Source organism: Sorex fumeus, unplaced genomic scaffold (genome assembly GCF_029834395.1).
Source record: "Sorex fumeus unplaced genomic scaffold, SorFum_2.1 ptg000128l, whole genome shotgun sequence".
Lineage (NCBI taxonomy): Eukaryota > Metazoa > Chordata > Mammalia > Eulipotyphla > Soricidae > Sorex > Sorex fumeus.
The window spans coordinates 21724001-21743733 of record NW_026606185.1 but is presented as its reverse complement, the minus strand read 5'-3'; the positions used below and the strand labels follow the sequence as shown (position 1 = coordinate 21743733).

The following is a 19733-nucleotide window of genomic DNA, read 5'->3' as shown; positions in this document are numbered from 1 at the left end:
ATTCAGAGACTTAGTGACTTTTCAGATATGTGTGACTTTGGTGGCCTTTGCAGTTTCACAAGTGAAATTGAACTTCTTGATTTGCATGGTTTTGTAGGAGTTTCTGGGTCAAGAATAATGAATCCTGTTGAGACCATTTAGGGATGCTTATGGGAGGAGAGCAAAGATTGTTCTGTTTTGATTTAGAGCATTTTGTTCTATACTCATTCTTTGATATGTCATTATAATCTCAGTGCTCTCTACCAACCTCCTTGCCTGAACACTCACAAAGCATTTAGGAAAATATCAAGAGTAGTGAACAAGTATGCAGCTGAAGAGTCCTCTCCCTATCCTCTCCTCCCAAACTGCATAAAATTTCTCCAAAGATACAAACATGAATTTAGTTTGACTAACACTACTCTTGAAATATACAGACATGCAATGGTGTAAGCAACAGCCATCCCTGGATTCTCTTGTTATTCCTTGTTTTTATTATTTTCACTAAGTTTATCTTTTTCTTTATCTTATTCTAATTACTACATCATTATCTCATTTTTAGTTTTAAATGCTTTTCACTATTTGTGGTCAGGGATGTGGTTCAGTGTCAGAGTACTTCTGCTTCTCTGAGGACCTGGGTCCAATTCCTGGCATGCAAGTACCCATGAACACTCCAAAGGGCAACTTTCAAGAACTGAACTGGGAGTAATCTCTGAGTACAGTCAGGTGTGGCCCCAAAAGTCAACAAAACCTAAATTTTTAAAAAAGTATAACTATTAGACAGGAATATTATCACATTTTTTCTCCTTTTTACTGCTTGATTTGTGGGAATGCACACCTAACTGTGCTCTGGGTTTATTCCTGATTCTGCCTCAGGGATCACTCCTGGTGGAGCTCAGGGGACCATATGTGGTGCTGGGAATTTAGCCTGGGTTGGTTGAGTACAAGGAAAGAATCTTACCCACTATAATATTTCTGAGCCCAAATTCTTGGTGCCATTTCTGTTCCCTATTCTCTATTTTTATTTGTTTTGTTTTAGGACCATGCTCAGCTGTGCTCAGGGCTTACTAATGGCTCTGTGCTCTGGCTACTAATGACTCTGGCTACCAATGGCTCTGGTGCACTCATGATAGCAGCATTGGCCACCATACCTCCTATGGTATCTCTCTGGCACATTGCTTGATTTTTCTATTGAAATAGAAATAAATGATTACTTTTATTATTCTATCTTTTATTTCTATTGGCAAATAACATTTTATATTCTCTTTCAGTCATTTTCTACAACTAATACCTAATATTAAGGCAAATATCATAGGGGTGGATGTCCAAGTCACTTCTCAACACAAGTGTAGACTGATCATGTGTTCTAGAAAGAGCTGTTTGGTAAAACACTAATATTTAAATCATCCTCTCCCTACCATTTCTCTCTGTTGATGTGATGATGCAGGGTTGAACACATGCTTGGTTGTGATGTTCACACCATCTACTTGTGCTGTTCACTGGGAGATGCGCATCAGGCTGCAGTGTTTCCACACTCCACTGTGCCACTCTCTAGGGTCAACATTACCATTTTTTATTATGGTGCTCACACAGGAGGTTACACTCATCAGCTGCGGTGCTCATGCACATTCTGCTTATGGGGTTCTCCAGGGGTCATTGCAGTGCTCACACATGTGCCCACCAGGGATCCAAGGATCTGGCTGAGGTGCTCACACATATTTTAAGTACTTTTTACTTATTTACTTGTTTGGGATTCACACCTATCAGGCTTTCTCCTAGCTCTATGCTTGAGAACCAGGTGATGCTCAGGAGACTATACTGAGTGCTGGGAAATGGCTACACTGAAATGAACACCAACCCAAGACAGGTAGGTGAGATCAAGACACAAATGCCCAAAAAGCAGTAGGTTTGTTTTGTGACATCTTCTGAAACCATGCTGGATAGAAGACAGCAAGTTTCCTGACCCCTCTCAGTCAGTCCCTGCTATCAAGAGATCACCAATAGAAGATCAAAGGTTCTCTCTTTAATTGTTTCTACTTTTGGAATTGATATATTCTGTATGAATTATAATTGGTTTGATCACTAGTGTGTTGTTCTCTGAAAACAGTAGTAATTCCAAAAAGAGGTTATTGTTTGGGCCACAGTTTAGCTTCAAGAAACATCTTATGGAAGTGTGATCATGGAAGTTCTTAACTATTATTAGCACTGGGCACCTGTGAGAAAGGTGGTGGACTTAGAGTAGAATGGGCTTCAAATTGCTATTCCACCACTTCTTAGAATAAAGAGGAAAAGTAGGGTGGAGTGGTTAAGTGCATACCTTGCATGTATGAACTTGGATTTAATCCCTGGCAGCACCGTGTGTGTGTATACATATGTATGTGTATACATATACACATACTATATGTGTGTATATACATATGTATATATACACACATATATATAGACAGAGAGAGAGAAGAAGGGGGAAAAAACCCAAGAATAGCACAGCAACTAACATAAATTAGGCATGTGCTGCACCTGGGTTCAATCTCTAATACCTTATGGTTTCCCAAGCATCACAGAACAGAGCCCTGGAGGACTCTGAGTATCTTCAGGGTCTGACAGTCTCCAGAATCAGGAGGCTGAAGCAGCACCTCACCCTTGGGTGCTAGGATGAGGATCAAGTACTGCAGAAGTAGAATCCCCCCACCTGAGCCCCCTGAGCATTGCTTTGGAGGCCTAAAGAAAAAAAATAAATAGAAAAGGTTATCTAATCTAGCCTTCAGTTTTGACCTTTGTAAAATAAGGACAATACTTCCTATTTCTCTGAGCAATCATAAAGATACAGTGTTTTAGAAGCTAAATTGCTTCATAAGTACTCAATTTTAATCAGTTCAAAAGCAGACAATTCAATATCTGCCTTTCCATAGAGGGATGAGGGAACATCTAAAATGCTTCCTTTTGTGGGGGACCAGAGAGATAGAACAGTGGATAAGGCGCTTGCCTTGGACTCAACTGACCTAGAATCCTCATATGGTCCCTGAGTCTGCCAGGAGAGATCCCTGAGCACAAAGCCGGAGGAAGCCTTCAACACAGTCCCACTTGGGACTCAAAAAGCAATAAAAATAAATAAATAAATAAAAATTTTCCATATTCCAAGAACTGTGCTATGTTTTCTGATTTTTGAAAGCTATTCCTTATTGCTCGAGCGGGCCCAGTAACGTCTCCATTGGAGACTTTGTTGTTACTGTGTTTGGCATATCAAATACGTCATGGGGAGCTTGTCAGGCCCTGCTGTGCGGGCGAGATACTCTCGGTAGCTTGCCAGGCTCTCCGAGAGGGGCAGAGGAATCGAACTCGGGTCGGCCATGTTGGCTGCGTGCAAGGCAAACGCCCTACCACTGTGCTATCGCTCCAGCCCAGAATATTTCTTTTATCACTTCTCTCTTAATGTGTATGGGCTGGAGCGATAGCACAGCGGTAGGGTGTTTGCCTTGTGCACAGCCAGCCCAGCCGAGCCAGGTTCGAATCCTCCGCCCCTCTCGGAGAGCCCAGCAAGCTACCTAGAGTATCTTGCCTGCGTGGCAAAGCCTGGCAAGCTATCCGTGATGTATTCAATATGCCAAACACAGTAAAACTAGTCTCAAAATGGAGACGTTACTGGGCTTGCTCTAGAAAACCGACAAACAATGGGAGGACAGTGCTACAGTGCTCCTAATGTGTGGTATAGCTCACTCAAAGGAAAGAAAGGTACCCTGGTTTCACTAATATTACATTTCCCTAATACCACTTTTAAATTTGGTGTTAAGAAAGGAGTCCTCAGGCCTCATGCCACTAAGCATCTGTAGACTTCCCAGTGCATGTGGTGACTTCGCTGAGTCACAGAATTCTCTGGGAATCTGATGAAAGCTGCAGCTCTTCTCAGCCAAAAAAGCATCTGCACCTAATTTCAGATTATCTGAGACTGTGGAAGTTATCCACAGACAGAAGTAAGAGCTCTTGCATATTGGTTACAAAGTGGTCCCAAGTGTCATTTCCCCATTGATAGTATTTGTACATTACAAATTAATTACATTGTACAAAATAATGACCTGTGTTTGTTCCGTTTTCTCTTAATTATTTGTTTAAGGGATTTTTCCCCTCACTATGGTCAAGAGCAATAACATTTAGAGCAAATCTTCCAGAAATTATATTATGGCCTTGATTCAGAACTGATTGAACCAATCTGCACTATATCCACATTGACAATGGAAGAAGTCATTATTTTTAAGACTTACTGAGAAACAGCCAAGTTCAGAGCACATGTGATTCTCCAGACTTCCCTTACTATTGGACTTCTAACTACATAGCAGAAGCTAAAAATAGATCAAGCTCTGGTTTACATATACGCCACAAAACTATACTTCCAAACAACACTGTTCACATTCCAAAAATAAATCTCATTTAAAAAAATCTTTTTTCATTGTGGAAAAAAAGCAAGCTAAAGAAGTGATTATGATTTTCAAACATTCAAAGAATACTTTATACACCTGTTAGTACTAGATCTAAAAAAAGAAAGACTAAAATATCCCAGGATGGAGCGTGCAGTCACAAATGCAGCCATGCAACATCCCATACTCTACACCACTGATGTACCAAGAGTAGCACACCATATCTGATGGGTGTAAAGTAGAAGGTAATTCATTTCAGGGATGAAAAAATATATACATAATATGTATGTATATAAAAGTCCACAAGGCTCAAACTTTAACATGTTTGTAATCTCATACAAGGGTTAATGGCTCCAGGGTGAAATAGAATCTTCACACACCTTCCTCTAAGTAAAAATTTTTGGATTATTTTTAGTGGATTATACATAATTATGGATTATACATAACAAGCTATACAAAATAAATTATTTAGGTGCTTCTTTCGGGACAGGGTTTGGAGGTTGGGGTGGAAGCATTAAAATACAGTGGTGGGTAGGTGTAATAGTGGGATTGGTGTTCAATAGTAAATGTGAAATATTAAAATTTAATAATAAAATATTAACATAATTGTGAACAACTTTATAAAAATAAAATACAATTTGAAATAAATAAATAAATGCCCCAGCATCAGATTGACTTCTTTCCTTTTACATGACATTACACAAAGTGGAAGTTATTGACATTTTCTTCCCTCTCACTTCCAGGTCTACATGATTCTACCAAGAAGTCTGAGTTTTTCAAACATATCAAGTCATTAATAAATACCTATCTATATGCATAAATACATATGTAGTAGGAGAAACAAGATACGAAGTTCTATGTGGAAAAATAATTTTATAGCTCCATTTCCAACAAAGTTTAACAACCTGAACTCATTATTCCTAAATGGCTATATCTTTCAAAGATCATGTAGAGTGTTTTCTTAATAAAATGTTAAAATACTCACAAACTAATGTCTGATATGCTATATCTGGTTATAAATAACATAAATTCTGATGTGCAATTAAAAGAATTCATAGGCCATAGAATGGCTCAACAGGCTGCAGGAGACTGATCCTCTATACCACATGGTCCCTCTGAATACCACCAAGAGTGACCACTCAGCAAAAATCTGGTAGTAGGTCCCAAGGACCACTGAGTTTAGCTTCACAACAAATAAGTAAAAAGAATGTATATAAAAATGAGTAATTTTAACACAGATTTTAGAAAAAAAGTTGAAGAAGTAAGAATCAGTTAAAAATACAAATTCAGGGGCCAGAGATAGTGCAGAGTATAAAGCATTTGCTTTGCATGTGCCACACATGGGTTGAATCCCTGGCACCGGTATGGTCCCTTGAGTACAGAGCTAGGAGAAGCCCCAAACACAGCCACGTGTAGCCCAAAAGACAAATTTTGTTGTTATTGTTGTTTTTTTTTCCTTTTTTTTGGTCACACCTGGCGATGCACGGGGGTTACTCCTGGCTCTGCACTCAGGAATTACTCCTGGAGGTGCTCAGGGGACCATATGGGATGCTGGGATTCAAACCCAGATTGGCGGCATACAAGGCAAATGCCCTACCCGCTGTGCTATCGCTCCAGCCCCCCCCCCCCCCTTTTTATCAGGGATGATGGTGAGAAAGCGCAAAGGACTGGAGCACATGTCCTGTATTCAAGAGGCCCTGAGTTTGATCCATATACCACATGGTCTCCCAGGACTACCAAGTATGGTTCAGATGCTCTGCTGGTCCCCAACACTGCTGGGGAGCATGCCCCATACAAATCCATGGGCAAGAGGATGTGACTAAGTCTCTCATAACTTCACTGAGTGTTATTCTCAACCCTTCAAGTGGGAAAAATTAAATACAAGTGTGCAAACACCACAACTGCACATTCAAACTTTGGTGAGCACAGCAACCACAGGAAAGACCCCCAGATATCACAAAGGGAAGAGAAAGAGAGTAAAGTAGATATTCCTAAAAGAATACACATTCTACAGCACTAGGGAAATAAAACAGGCACTGTCCTGTTACAACTGCACCACAGTAAAAAAGAGCTATCTTCTATAGACTGAGTAAAGAGCAGCCAGGAAAATCTAATCCTTCTCTAACACAGGAAAGCTGATTTCCTAAATAAGGTTATTGAACATATCTATGGAACATTCTTCAGGAAAACAAAATAATGTCATTACATACACGTGGTGTTGAATCCTCCAACTTTCCTTTGGAAGGCAGTTCATTGGTAGCTAGTGCCCAAAGAAATAACTTTTCCTCAGTGACAAGATTTCCATACTTGCAGCCAATGCAAGGTCCTTATGAATATCCCATTGCAGAACATGACCCAGGAAAGTGAGATTGTAAAACGATCTTGTTCCATTTTAAATAAGACTTCAGAGCACGCCATCAGACATTCCAGGTAACCCCCAACAAACTCTGGCTGTTCCTGAACATAGCAGAAACTCCCAAGAGGTTGATGACAGTCCCTCACATAGCAGCTGTCAATCTGGAGCTGCTTGAATCCAAGAGAGATTCTGGAATTTCTGCCTCAAACCTTTCTCATTCCTATTTAAGTCAGCCACTGTATTGTGTCCTCAATAATTTTTCACTGCCAGAAATAAATACATTTTCTAGTTGCACTAACAGAAAGTTTCTGGACTCAGATTTTATAAGACAAAATTATCCCATGCTTAGAAAAAAAATTTGAAACCTGTGCCAGATGGTTATCAGAGAAGGAGTTGAGGTAGCTGGCAGTTATTTATTTTCATGAAACCAAGACATTTTTACATTTTGAAGTTCATATTTATTTCTGTGAACTATAAACAGATTTAGAATAAAATCACATGATTTCAAAACTATTTTATAATCCCTATGAAATATTTTGTCCTGAATATTGAGAAAATAAAAGTTGGCTTGAACAAACCTGCCTAGAATTCATCAGACACAGGAAAAAAATTAACTATAAAGTTCACAGGAAATATTTTTACCCTGAAACTACTGTGGTGAAAATATCTTTGAGAGACGGTAGAGCCACAGATGAATTCTCTTCTCTAAAATCAAGACCAGAAGGAAGTTCAGTGTTTGAAATATTTTCAATGAGCGTAAGATTTCACACTCTTGACTGGAGGAGTTCCAGCACTGCTGGCACGAAAAACAGCCTCAGTTCCCCTTTCTGGCGCTGAGCTCCACATAAGGGCATCTGAATACAAGTGTGAGCTTACTTCAGTTTTTCTGTTTGCAAAGAAACAGAACCCTGAGTTCACTTTTGAGGACAAGCACTGCATCAAAACTCCGATCTCCCTAGAATGCCGTAACTGCCTATTTTCCTTTAGTTTCTAGTCTCCCTCAACACAAGACAAAATATATATTTTATCAGCATAGAGATTTGTTCCTAGTATTGGAAATAGAACCTAGGACCTTATCTAGGAGTTGTGTGCTCCTTCACTGAGCTGTAGCCCTGGTTCCTGTTCCTGGCATTCTTATGCTGACTGAGATAGGGCTATATTTTGTTTTGTTTTTGTTTTGTGTTTTTAGGGCTAGAGTGATAGCACAGCGATAGGGCGTTCGCCTTACAAGCGGCCAACATGGCCGACCGGAGTTCGATTCCTCCGCCCCTCTCAGAGAGCCCGGCAAGCTACTGAGAGTATTCGATATGCCAAACACAGTAACAACAAAGTCTCCAATGGAGACGTTATTGGGCCCGCTCGAGCAAATCGACGATCAACGGGAGGGCAATTTTGTGTTTTTTATTGTTATAGTGGCCACATCAACAGAACTTGGAATCATGTTGTGCCAGAGATTGAACTTAAGTCTCTGTATATACATTAGAGTTGCTCTATCACTTGAACCATATCTGTATTCCAGGGGACATGTTTTTGCTTAAGATAAATGCTTGCTAGGCTGGAGAGATAGTACAGATGTAATGGTTCCTGCCTTGCATGTAGCCAACTCCAGTTTAATTCCCAACACCTAATGGTCCCTTGGGTTCACTGCTGGGTGCAGTCCTGGAGGCGTCCAAGCACCACTTGATATGGTCCTAGAGATTTCTGAGGACTACCAGGGTGACTCCAAAAATTCCAAGCACCACATGCTCAGGGCCTTGCACTGAGCTAACTGTTGGTTGACTAAGAATTTCTGGGACGGGTCCGAGGTACCCTTAGGACTCTGTGTGAATCCTCCCCCCCAAAATGAAAATATTTGTTCAATGAAAAATAGCTCAGAATTTTGATACTGGCTTTCAGATTATTGGAAAAAGTAGAACACATCTGTGCCATAGTTTAGTCCTCTGTGACTTGAGAATTTTAAATTCTATACTGCTTTTTCAATCAAAATTGAAATCTTTCTTTGTGCCAGGAAACCTGCCATGAGTGTTGAAATGGCATGTGCTGGCTCTACTGCTGCTAATGAAAACCTCCTCAGCAGCAAAACTTCTCTACTTCTGGAAGTATTACAGTTGGCAATTCAAGCCAGACACCCCGCTGTGACTGTGCAGCTCTGTGCAAAACTCAACGAGACGGTAATGGGAAAGAGGAAGACAGAAGTCCCAGTTTTATCAGATATGGAGCCTAGTGCTGCAGCTGCTTTAAACATCCTGCTGTACAGAACTGAAGATTTTGTCCCTAGAACTGAGCTGCCTGCGGGGAGGTGGAGTTAGGCGGGGTCCTTGAGACACTAATGGAGGGTAGCAGCTGTGGTATTGGAATAAAAAACACAAAAAGGTATGATTAACCGTAAATCCCAATCCTTCGATAAAAATGGATTTAAATAAATAAATAAATAAAATAAACATTCTGCTATCCTGTCCAAACAGTGATGTGAGTGGGTTATTCAGAGAACATGTCTTTGGCCCAAGACTGAAAAACTGCTTTTGACATACCCATGGGAGTAGCCATAGTCATAAGTGGAGGCTGCTCGCCGATGAGCTGCAGATTGGAGGGAGGCCTGCTGCTGGTAGGAGGCTGCAGACAGTTGGCTGTAAGCTGCCGATTCCTGGCGGTGTGCAGCAGAGGAGCGGCTGCTATAGGCTGTTGAGCCATGGGTATAGATGGCAGAACGTTTCTTCTCCTGCTGGTACTGGCTCATGGTGGTACGAAGGTCCTTACTGCGGTAGCTGCTGTCATAATGCTCGTGGATCTTCTGATAAAATGGCAGTGACATCGTGTGCCCCCAACACAATCAGGCAAGCTATGAAAAAAAAATACTGTTTTTGAGTCAGCTATTATGGAACAAATTCCACAGAACCAGTCATTTCAACCAACATGTAAAAATCAATATTCCAAGGGTCCAGGGACAGCTCAGTGGTAAAATTGCCTTCCTTATTGGCTTTTGGGGTCACTCCTGGTGATGCGCAGGAGTTACTCCTGGCTCTACACTCAGGAATTACTCCTGGTGGTGCTTGGGAGACCATATGGGATGCCAGAGATTGAACCCAGGTTGACCGTGTGCAAGACAAGTACCCTATGCGCTGTACTATCACTCCAGCCCTAGAAAGGTGCCTTTCTTGAAGGCATGTGGCCTCATGTTCCGTCTCTGGTGCTTCCCTGTATGCTGACTACTCTCCTTGTGACACTGCCATTGGAGTTCCTGGCACCAAAACCAAAGCAAATGATCTCCAGCACATTGCAAGCAAAAGGTGTGAGCATTACAACTAAAGTGTGCAACCCCCAGTAAACCCTGCAACTGAAAAGTGTAGAAACACCACAATCAAGTGTACATGCACCCAAAACCAAGTGTGCACAGCCCCCAATCATCACAACAACAACAAAAAGCAGGAAATGGGGGCAAGTATCTGCTATATCTAAGAGTCAATACTCTTGTTTCCCCAAAGAATAAGTGATTTGAACATCTGATTTGCTTGTTACTCAATAAATGCTCTGCTCTGTATTCTAGATGTGTCCCCTTCTGTCATTGTGCCTTCTTCATCTAGGCAGTCATAACATAAATTCTTCTCTCCTGACTCTTATGCTTTCCCCCAATCATTCATAATACATATTCTAGTTTTCTGACATTATATTCAGATGATGATTCCATAAGGGGGAAGGATTGAGTCTGTGAATAGCCAATGTAGTTTTACTGAATAGTCTCTGAACATCTATTATGAGCTAGTACTCTCCCCACACAGGAAATACAGTGATTATCAAAACAAAATCCTGACATGATTATCTTATATGGAACATTATATTCTATTGAAGTAGGTAGACAATAGAGAAAATAAGTAAAATATAAGGTATGTTAGTATATGCTGGATGTTACAATAACAAATAAATGAGGAAAAGAAGATTGAGAGATTTTAGCCAGCCTCGTCAGTGATGACTTCCTTGGAAAGGGAACTCCGAGTATAAGATCATCTGAGGGGGGGAATATCTCATGCAATAGAGCTCATAGTCAGCATTTGCAAAGCCCTTAGTTTGATCCCAGGCACCACATGCCCCATCCCTCACATGCAACCCCCAGCGCACCAAGTAAAAGCCCCTATTCCAAGCACCATTGAGTGTGGCCCTGGTAGCTCCCAGCGCTGCCATGTGGCCTTGTTGGCCCTTAAGCACCTTTGGCCTAAGCACTTCCAAGTGATCCTGCCGGGAGCACCAGATGTCAGAGGAGAGAGGGAAGAGGACGTATAAACACTGTATTTATTCCGAAAGTGTGCAAGAAAACATCAGCAAGTTCTGAACTGAGAATTACACTCAATAAAACCTGAAAAATAGACAACTAAAAATGAATCATCTAGGCCAGGAGACTGATTATAGGACTGCTCTGGGATGAACTGTAACCCCCGAGCCCTAAAATTCCTATATTGAAATTCTGACAATATTTCAGATGTGACTGCACTTAAGTTCAAAAGAGGTCATTAGGGTGAGACCTCGCGAAGTACGATGAAAGCCCCATGAGAAGAAGAAATTAGGACATGGATATGAATTAGATTCATATTAGAGACAAGAAGACAAAGAATATAGCCATCTACAAGCCAAGGAGAGAGGCTTCAGGAAAAACTAGACTTGATCTCAGATTTCTAGCCCTAAGAACTATGAGAAAATAATTGCTGAAGCTGCCCTAGAGTAGTACTTTATTATGAGAGCCCCACTAAGTCAGAACAAAGACTCCAGGCTACAGATGACACTGGAAGCACTGGATGTGTGAGAAGTGAATAACTTTACACATGTTTTTGAAGGTAACCCAAAATCACTTGCTAAAGGCTCTGGAGTAAGAAAACATAAAGAAGAGAGAGAGATGACTCCAAGGTTTTTACCTCAGTGATTTGAAGTTGCTACTGAGTGATATGGAATAAGGGAATGTGAGAAATGAAATATGAGAAAGCAGTGAAGTGGAAGACTAGGAATCTAGTTTGAGATGTTCTACACTGAAGAATCCTGCTGGACATCCAAGTGCAGATGATAAGTTGGATGTTACATATGTGACCTTAGGGTATAGAATGAAGAGCTACATTTAGGACTAATCACTTAGGAATGATTATTCCTAAATATATGATAGTGGTGCGTGGGGGACCATATGGGAAATGCAGGAGTCTGGTTAAAAGAGCCAGGACTGAGGCCTAGATTATACGCAAGCCTTACCATATAACAAGTGCTCTGAAATCTAACAATGTGAAAAGTTAATGTTTCAAACCTAGAAAACTAACTGCTCCTTTAAGAATATGAAGGCTTACTTTAAAGAGTGAGTTTTGTCTTGTATCTAAAGTGGATACAAGTGCATGCTTAAACTGCAAGATTTTTACTTGCTAGAGAATCTGTTTTAATATAGTGGTTTGCCCTCTGATTATTTATAGGTTTTATAAATTTTAGAATCAATTTCTCTTTAAGTTGGCTCAGATTTTTCAACTCTTGTGCACATAAAATTGAGCTGAAGTTCATTGTGCCTTTTATTTTTAATCCAAGTTTTGAGTTAAAGCTTCATATGGTAACTGCATCCTGTATCAGACACTGTAGTCTAAATTTCTCAAACTGTGTGGTATTCACTCAAAGTAGGAATAACAAAGTCAAAGTTATTAAGGTCACAAACTTTGGTGAAACCCTTCAAAGGCCACTGGCCGAGCAAGTGAAAACAGAGATAGACAAATGGGACTATCTTAAACTAAGAAGCTTCTGCACCTCAAAAGAAACAGTGACCAAAATACAAAGACAGCCTACAGAATGGGAAAGGATATTCACCAAATACACATCCGACAAGGGGTTGATATCAAGGATATACAAGGTACTGGTTAAACTCCACAAGAAGAAATCACCCAACCCCATCAAAAAATGGGGTGAGGAAATGAACAGAAACTTTCGCAAAGAAGAAATTCGACTGGCAAAAAGGCACATGAGAAAATGCTCTACATCGCTAATCATCAGAGAGATGCAGATCAAAACCACAATGAGATATCATTTCACACCACAGAGACTGGCCCACATCCACAAGAACAAAAGCACCAATGCTGGCGCGGATGTGGCGAGAAAGGGACTCTCCTTCACTGCTGGTGGGAATGCCGTCTGGTCCAACCCTTTTGGAAAACAGTATGGATGACTCTCAAAAAATTAGAATTTGATCTGCCACTTGACCCAGCTATAGCACTCCTGGGAATATATCCCAGAGAGGCAAAAAGGTATAGTCGAAGTGACATCTGCAATTGTTTGTTCATTGCAGCACTCTTTACAATAGCCAGAATCTGGAAAAAACCTGAGTGCCCAAGAACAGATGACTGGTTAAAGAAACTTTGGTACATTTACACAATGGAGTACTATGTAGCTGTTAGAAAAGATGAAGTTATGAAATTTACATACAAGTGGTAAAGTAAAGTAAGGCCCTCCCGTTGATAGTCGATTTGCTCGAGCGGGCCCAGTAACGTCTCCATTGGAGACTTTGTTGTTACTGTGTCTGGCATATCGAATACTCTCGGTAGCTTGCCGGGCTATCCGAGAGGGGCGGAGGAATTGAACTCGGGTCGGCCATGTTGGCTGCGTGCAAGGCAGACGCCCTATCCGCTGTGCTATCGCTCCAGCCCACCTACAAGTGGTACTACATGGAAAGTATCATGTTAAGCGAAATGAGTCAGAAAGAGCGGGATAAACACAGAAAGATTGCATTCATCTGGGGAACATAAAGCAACAAAAAGGAAGACCCAGGAATGGCTGAGATTAGTACCAGGAATTTTGCTCCATGACTTGAAGGTCAGCCACACGTTCTAGGTGAAAAGGAAGCTCAGATAGAGAAGAGAGCACCAAATGAAGGGTGTTGTGAGGACCCTCCCAGGGTGGGAGAAGCATGCTAAAAGTAGTCTATAGACCAAACATGATTGCCACTCAATGCCTCTCTTGCAAAACACAGTACCCAAAAGAAGAGAGAGAGAACAAGGGGGAATACCCTGCCACAGAGGCAGGATGGGACGGGGGGGGATGGGGAGTGGGGGGGATGCTGGGACCCGTGGTGATGGATGACGGGCACTGGTGGAGGGATGGGCACTTGATCATTGTATAACTGAAACCCAAGCACAAAATTTGTAAGCCTATAACTGTACCTCATGGTGTTTCACTAATAAAAAAAGAAAAAAAGAAAAATAAATAAATAAAAAATTAAAAAAATAAAAATTAAACAATAGGGAAAAAAAACAACAAATCTTCTTGATATTGTGAATTATACCCCTTCCAGTTTAGTTTCCTCTAGACTCTCCATATTTACCAACAGTTACCTTTTAAATTTTGCACACATTGAGATTAAATTGGGCCTCTTCTTACGTCAGTTCCTATTTTCCTTTTGTGTTTTAGGTACAAATTAACATACGTAAACATTAGCATCAAGTAGTGCAGACTTATGTATGCATTTGCTTGATTCAATTTGTTGTGACCTTATCATTTTGGAATTGGAACTGCACCATTTCATAGATAAAGGAAAAGAAGTATTTCGCTGCACTTTTAAATTTTCAAAACAGTGTTGGAAAAAATTGCATTGTTTTTATTTTTTTAAAAAACTCAGTTTAAAAAAAGACTAAAAAGTTCTTTCAAAAGAGGCATCTAAATCTGTTCCTAATTTTGTATATGAGCTTAGGCTTTGTAACCAATTAAAAAAAAGCTTCTATCAAAAAAAAGAAAAAGAATATGGAGGCTTAGGCAAAGAGATAGCCCAACGTGCTGAGTGCCTGCTTCCCATGCAGAAGAACTGAGTTTGAGACCTAAGTATTATCCTCAGCATTAGCACGGTCCCCTGTGAACAACCGTGAGTAGCCTCTGTGTATGGCTGGGTATGACACCCTTTAAAAAAATAATATGAAGGCTTAGAGCAGGGAAGTGGCTCAGTGGGAGAGCATTTCCCTTTCATGTGTGAGCTCTGGGTTTGGTTCCCCAAATGACATACACACAAAATTGAATAGGAAGAAGAAGAGTTAGAATCGTTCAATGCTAAAGCACATAGTTCTAATGTAAGAGGTCTAGGTTTTGGTCCCTGCCAACAAAACAAAATAAAGAGTAAATAAACTCGTCATCATCATAACAGTTTACATTATGAACTTAAACTAATAATTCTAGTGAAAGTAAAAAACATATGTTTGCTTAGCATTGGGAGAGAGAACTTCACATTACATTAGCTTTCCAGCATAACCTATACACGACAGGAACCTATCAGACATATTGACAACTTTGGGTAAAGCAATAATTTCACAGAAGCATGTTCACACCTTGAATCTTTTATGCATTTGTTTGTGCTCTAAAATTCTAGATTTTCTAAGTACATAAAATAAAATGTTAAAGTTATTAAAAATAGCTATAAAGTAATCTATTTTGAATCACTTTTCACTTGCTATTATTTTTATCAAGCTTAAATTCATTCTTTATTTTAAAAGTCAACACATAGTTCCTTAAGAAGAAAGCCAAGCAAACTTTATTTATCTTCAGGCTCATGGAATATATCAGTCTATGTTTGTATTTCTCAAGGGAAAAAAATAGCTACTAGCAAGCAATCCTTAAATAGATCGCTATTTTCCATTCTAAAATATGGATAACAATTATTACATGCAATAAATAATTATTATGCATATTATAATAAATCAGTATTCAAATATAATATTATATAATCATATTATGTTAGGAAGTTAAAAGATACTAGATAAGTTCTGTAATGATACATAAAATATCAGACATGGAACATGTTATTTGAATAATTTTCAAATAAACAATGAATTATTTTCCTATGTACCATGTAATAAGCTAAGTTTATAATTCAGGAAATTTGACATGTTATTTTCAAAAATAAAGTATTTAAATATCTCACCCCTATCTGCTTTTGCTCTTTGTTTCCCCATGTAGTTATATTTTTTAAATCATTTAATTTTACAAGCACATAGATAATGTACCCACAAGAAAACTGAGTTTGGTTTTAAGTCAACAGAACTAATTGTCTCATCTCTGAACTCAGGAACAAAGATACATATATATCTTCTCATCATCAAGTAAGTAAGGATTATCCGTAACATCTGACACCTAGAATCAATTGGGAAGAAAGATCGTTTGATTGCCTCCTGTTGCTTTAAGTCCTGTTATTTCCTTCCTGAAAATAATTAGGGCACGTAAGTAAAAATATTAACTCCAGAGTCATAATCCTGAAATGAAATTTTTGTAATAAAATTAAAGGTCAAATGCTGATTAAAATGATTTTGCACAAAGTGTTACTTTAAGGATCATATTTATTTCTATGTCACTGAAATATCACCTATCCACTTCCCTTAAGAGTATCATAATGCACCCTTACATGCATGCAGATGGCACCATTAGAAATGACTGAGTTATAAAAAGGGACATAAACATTAATTTACCTTCTTTTCAGTCTAATTTGTAATCATGAAGTACTACAGGTATAGGGAAAATAGAAAGTACATGATTGCCTGTCATCTGCTATTTCCAGATTTCAGCTAAAACTTGGAAAGAGTACTTAACTCAAACTCACAGTTCCATCCGACATGGATTTTTTTCCTTCTTGTTCCAGGAACAACAGTAGCTAAATTTTAAAGGAATACAGTGGTTTGAAAGAATAATTGTGCCAGCAAAAACAAGCAACCTGCCACTCTGGTATTCTTTCCCACTTTCTAAATTCTCTGCTATTCTGACAACCCTTGAAAAAATTGCTGAACTTAGAAGAGAAAGAAACCTCATACACACACACACACACACACACACACACACACACACACACACACACACACTGCAGGGTCATTAAGCGCATAAAATCCTCAGTTCATTCTTGTTCCTTGGTATCACACTTACCAGTTTCCAAAGGAATGATGGTGGTAGAGATATTACAAGGTGGTTGTGGAGCTGGATGAGAGAATGTACAACCCACACAGGTTGAATCCAAAGCAAAGTGAAGAGGCTGGGCTAAACACAGGACCTAGAGGCCAGTTCAAAAATAATGCATGTGGTCAGGCAGTAGAATGTCAGAGTCACACAGCCAGCCTTTTAAGGCTACGAAGACAGATAAATATAGCAGCAAATGGAAAGGGAAGCCCTAGCAGGAGGGAGAGAAAGGCCCTCATTGGTAGTCGCCTCAAGCAATGTACAGACAATAATGCCACTCAAACACTTGGGTCTGACTGAACTGAACAGAGGAAAATTTTTATTTGTCTTTAAGAGCTTTTTTTTTTAGTATCATAGTATTCCTAGATATTTAAAAGTGTAATGGAAAAAAGTGGTTTGTGATGAGAACTAAAAATAGTTATAGTAATCTAATTCCTAAATTGGGCTTTATGGAATTTTAATGCCAAGATATGATTCTGAGTGTGCTGTTCATAACATGTACATTTAAAAGACACAAGGTGAAAATAAGAACTTGAGGTTAACTAGATGCAAGCCCAAACAAGAAATGAGTGACAGTATGTGGGTCCCATGACACACAGTCACTATTTTTCTCATCTCTTATAAAGTGATAGCCTTAAGTTTGAATATTTGAATATATTCCGTAGTCATTATTTAAAGCCTTTGGAAAGCAGCATGTTTTATCTAGTCTAAAATTAGACTGGGCTAATCTGTCTAAGCAAAGATTCTCTTTCTTTGTTTTTTGGATTGAATAACAATTTAACAGGAGTAAAACTTGATAGTTAGACACTGCTTTCGAATTCAATTCAGAACTAGATTCCAGCTATCCATGGCACAGAATAGTCATTTAGACTGAAGCAATTTATTTCTCCTTCCTAGTTTTCATTTTCTTTCTCTACAAAATGTGGTTAACAATATACAACCTGTGGAATTGCTGTGGAGATTAAAAGTGATAATGCAGATGTGGTACTTATTCAGTAATTAATACATAATACTGCAAATGTCAACTAATGTTACTAATAAAAAATGTGTAAAAGGTCATCAGTCATCATTCAAATTTTGCGTACTAAGTAGGGTGGTATTCTGATTTGTTAATTTTCAATTCTGAATACATGTCCCTATGTCAAAACATAGAGCAAATACTCTACTTTTAACTATTTTCTTGATAATAACTATGGATAAACACTGTTGAAGTACTATCAAGTGCTACAGATTGTGATAGTTATCTTTTTTTCAAGATCTCATTTAAATATCAAAATACACATCCAGCTGGGTCAGAGAAATAGTACAGTGGATAAGGCTCTTGCATTTCTTGTGGCCAAGCCACAGTCAATTCCTGACATCCAATATGATCTCCTGAACAGTGCCAAGGAGGGCCCCTGAACATCATGCCAGGAGTAAGCCCTGAATGCAGCTGGGTATGGCCCAGGCCCAACTCCACCCCCAAGAAAAGCCAGAAAGATAGTTTTATTACACAGCTGGGGAAGTCAAGGCCTTCAGAAATAAAATCACTTGTCAAAGATCACCACCTTGTAAATAACAAAAATGCATTTTATTCAGAGGTATTTGAAGTTTGACAGAAAAATGTGTGAAATATTATTTAGTCTTCAAAAAGGAACAGAATACTAATAAAGGCTAAAACTTTTTTAAAATATGCTAAGTTAAATAAGTCTGACACAAGAGAATAAGCAGAATAAATATTCCATTTATATAATTATTCAAATGAATAAAGGTGGAAAATAGTACAACAGACAACAGAGGGTAGACTATTATCTAAGAGTTTCAGAGTATTTTGTTCCATTAGAATTTTTTTATTGTTATTGAGGTCACATGGTTACAACAGTGCTGCTGTTAATGCTTTTGGTGTACAACTTAACTACACCAGAACTATGCTGCATCCTTAAGCCCCAGTACTAAACCTTTGTCCTGGCTGGCTGAGTATTATCAGGAAGTCCTCCAAGCTCTCCAAGTACTGCTTGAAAGGTCAAAAATAATAATAGTTTATATATATGTACAAATATATAACAAAATTTACTGCCTAAAAATTAATACATTAAACTGTTTAGTTTAGGGGCTGGAGTGATAGTACAGCAGGTAGGGCATTTGCTTTGCACGCGGCCAACCCAGGTTCGATTCCCAGCATCCCAGAAGGTCTCCCAAGCAGGAGTAATTCCTCAGTGCAAAGCCAAGAGTAACCCCTGTGCATCACTGGGTATGACCCAAATATGCAAAAACAAAAAACTCTTTAGTTTATTAATTTATCAATAGTTTTAGTGAAAACCAAATAGCTTATTTCAAACAAACAATAAGATTTGGCAAAGTAAGTAGCACTGTAGCACTGTCCTCCCATTGTTTATTGATTTACTCAAGCAGTAGAGGCCAGTAATGTCCCCATTGTGAGTCTTGTTACTGTTTTTGACATATTGAATATGCCACGGATAGCTTGCCAGACTCTGCTGTGCGGATGGGATACTCTGGGTAGCTTTCCAGGCTCTCAGAGAGGGACAGAGGAATCGAACCCTGGTCAGCTGCATGCAAGGCAAACGCTCTACCGCTATGCTATGAGGTAATTTGGTAAAAAATTAACATTCAGGATAAAAAAATGTAATGTGGAGTTCATGCCCAATTCAATCAACGTAATCAATGACTAAATAAATAGCAGTACTCCTACATTATATATATTTAAAAAAGTATTAGCTCTAATCTAACTATTCTCCTAAGTAAACTTTTTACTACTATGTCATTTGGATTCAACCTTTTAAAAAATATATTTATTATAAAAATTGAACAATATGATTAAAAAATTACATTAAATATGGGGGATTGGGTAAAATATGAGAGGCGCCTGGGCACCAGCACATGCATCCCAGGTCCCCAATTCTTGTGCTTTGCCAAGAACAATTTCATAGAAAGCATGAAGCCAGAAGTAGGCCCTGAGCACTGCCAGTTGTGGCCCCAAACAAAAGCAAAAGCAAAGCAAAATCAAAAACCAGCATTTATGTCCAAAGGTAAAGCAAACAAGTATCCAGTAGGGTCTAAGTAAA

At 39.1% G+C, this 19733-nt stretch overlaps 1 protein-coding gene across 4 annotated transcripts in view; it reads right to left on the bottom strand.

The window, feature by feature from the left end:
- MYOM1 (myomesin 1) overlaps positions 1 to 16751 on the bottom strand; it is a 140650-nt gene extending 123899 nt beyond the window's left edge. For all 4 annotated transcript variants that reach the window (XM_056138266.1, XM_056138267.1, XM_056138269.1 and 1 more), the window contains exons 1-2: positions 16642 to 16751; positions 9273 to 9580 (exon numbers count right to left, since the gene is read on the bottom strand). In XM_056138266.1, coding sequence (XP_055994241.1) covers positions 9273 to 9553 — 281 coding nt within the window. In that variant the 5' untranslated portion in view covers positions 9554 to 9580; positions 16642 to 16751. The remainder of the gene's footprint in view (positions 1 to 9272; positions 9581 to 16641) is intronic.
- Positions 16752 to 19733: the final 2982 nt, after the last annotated feature.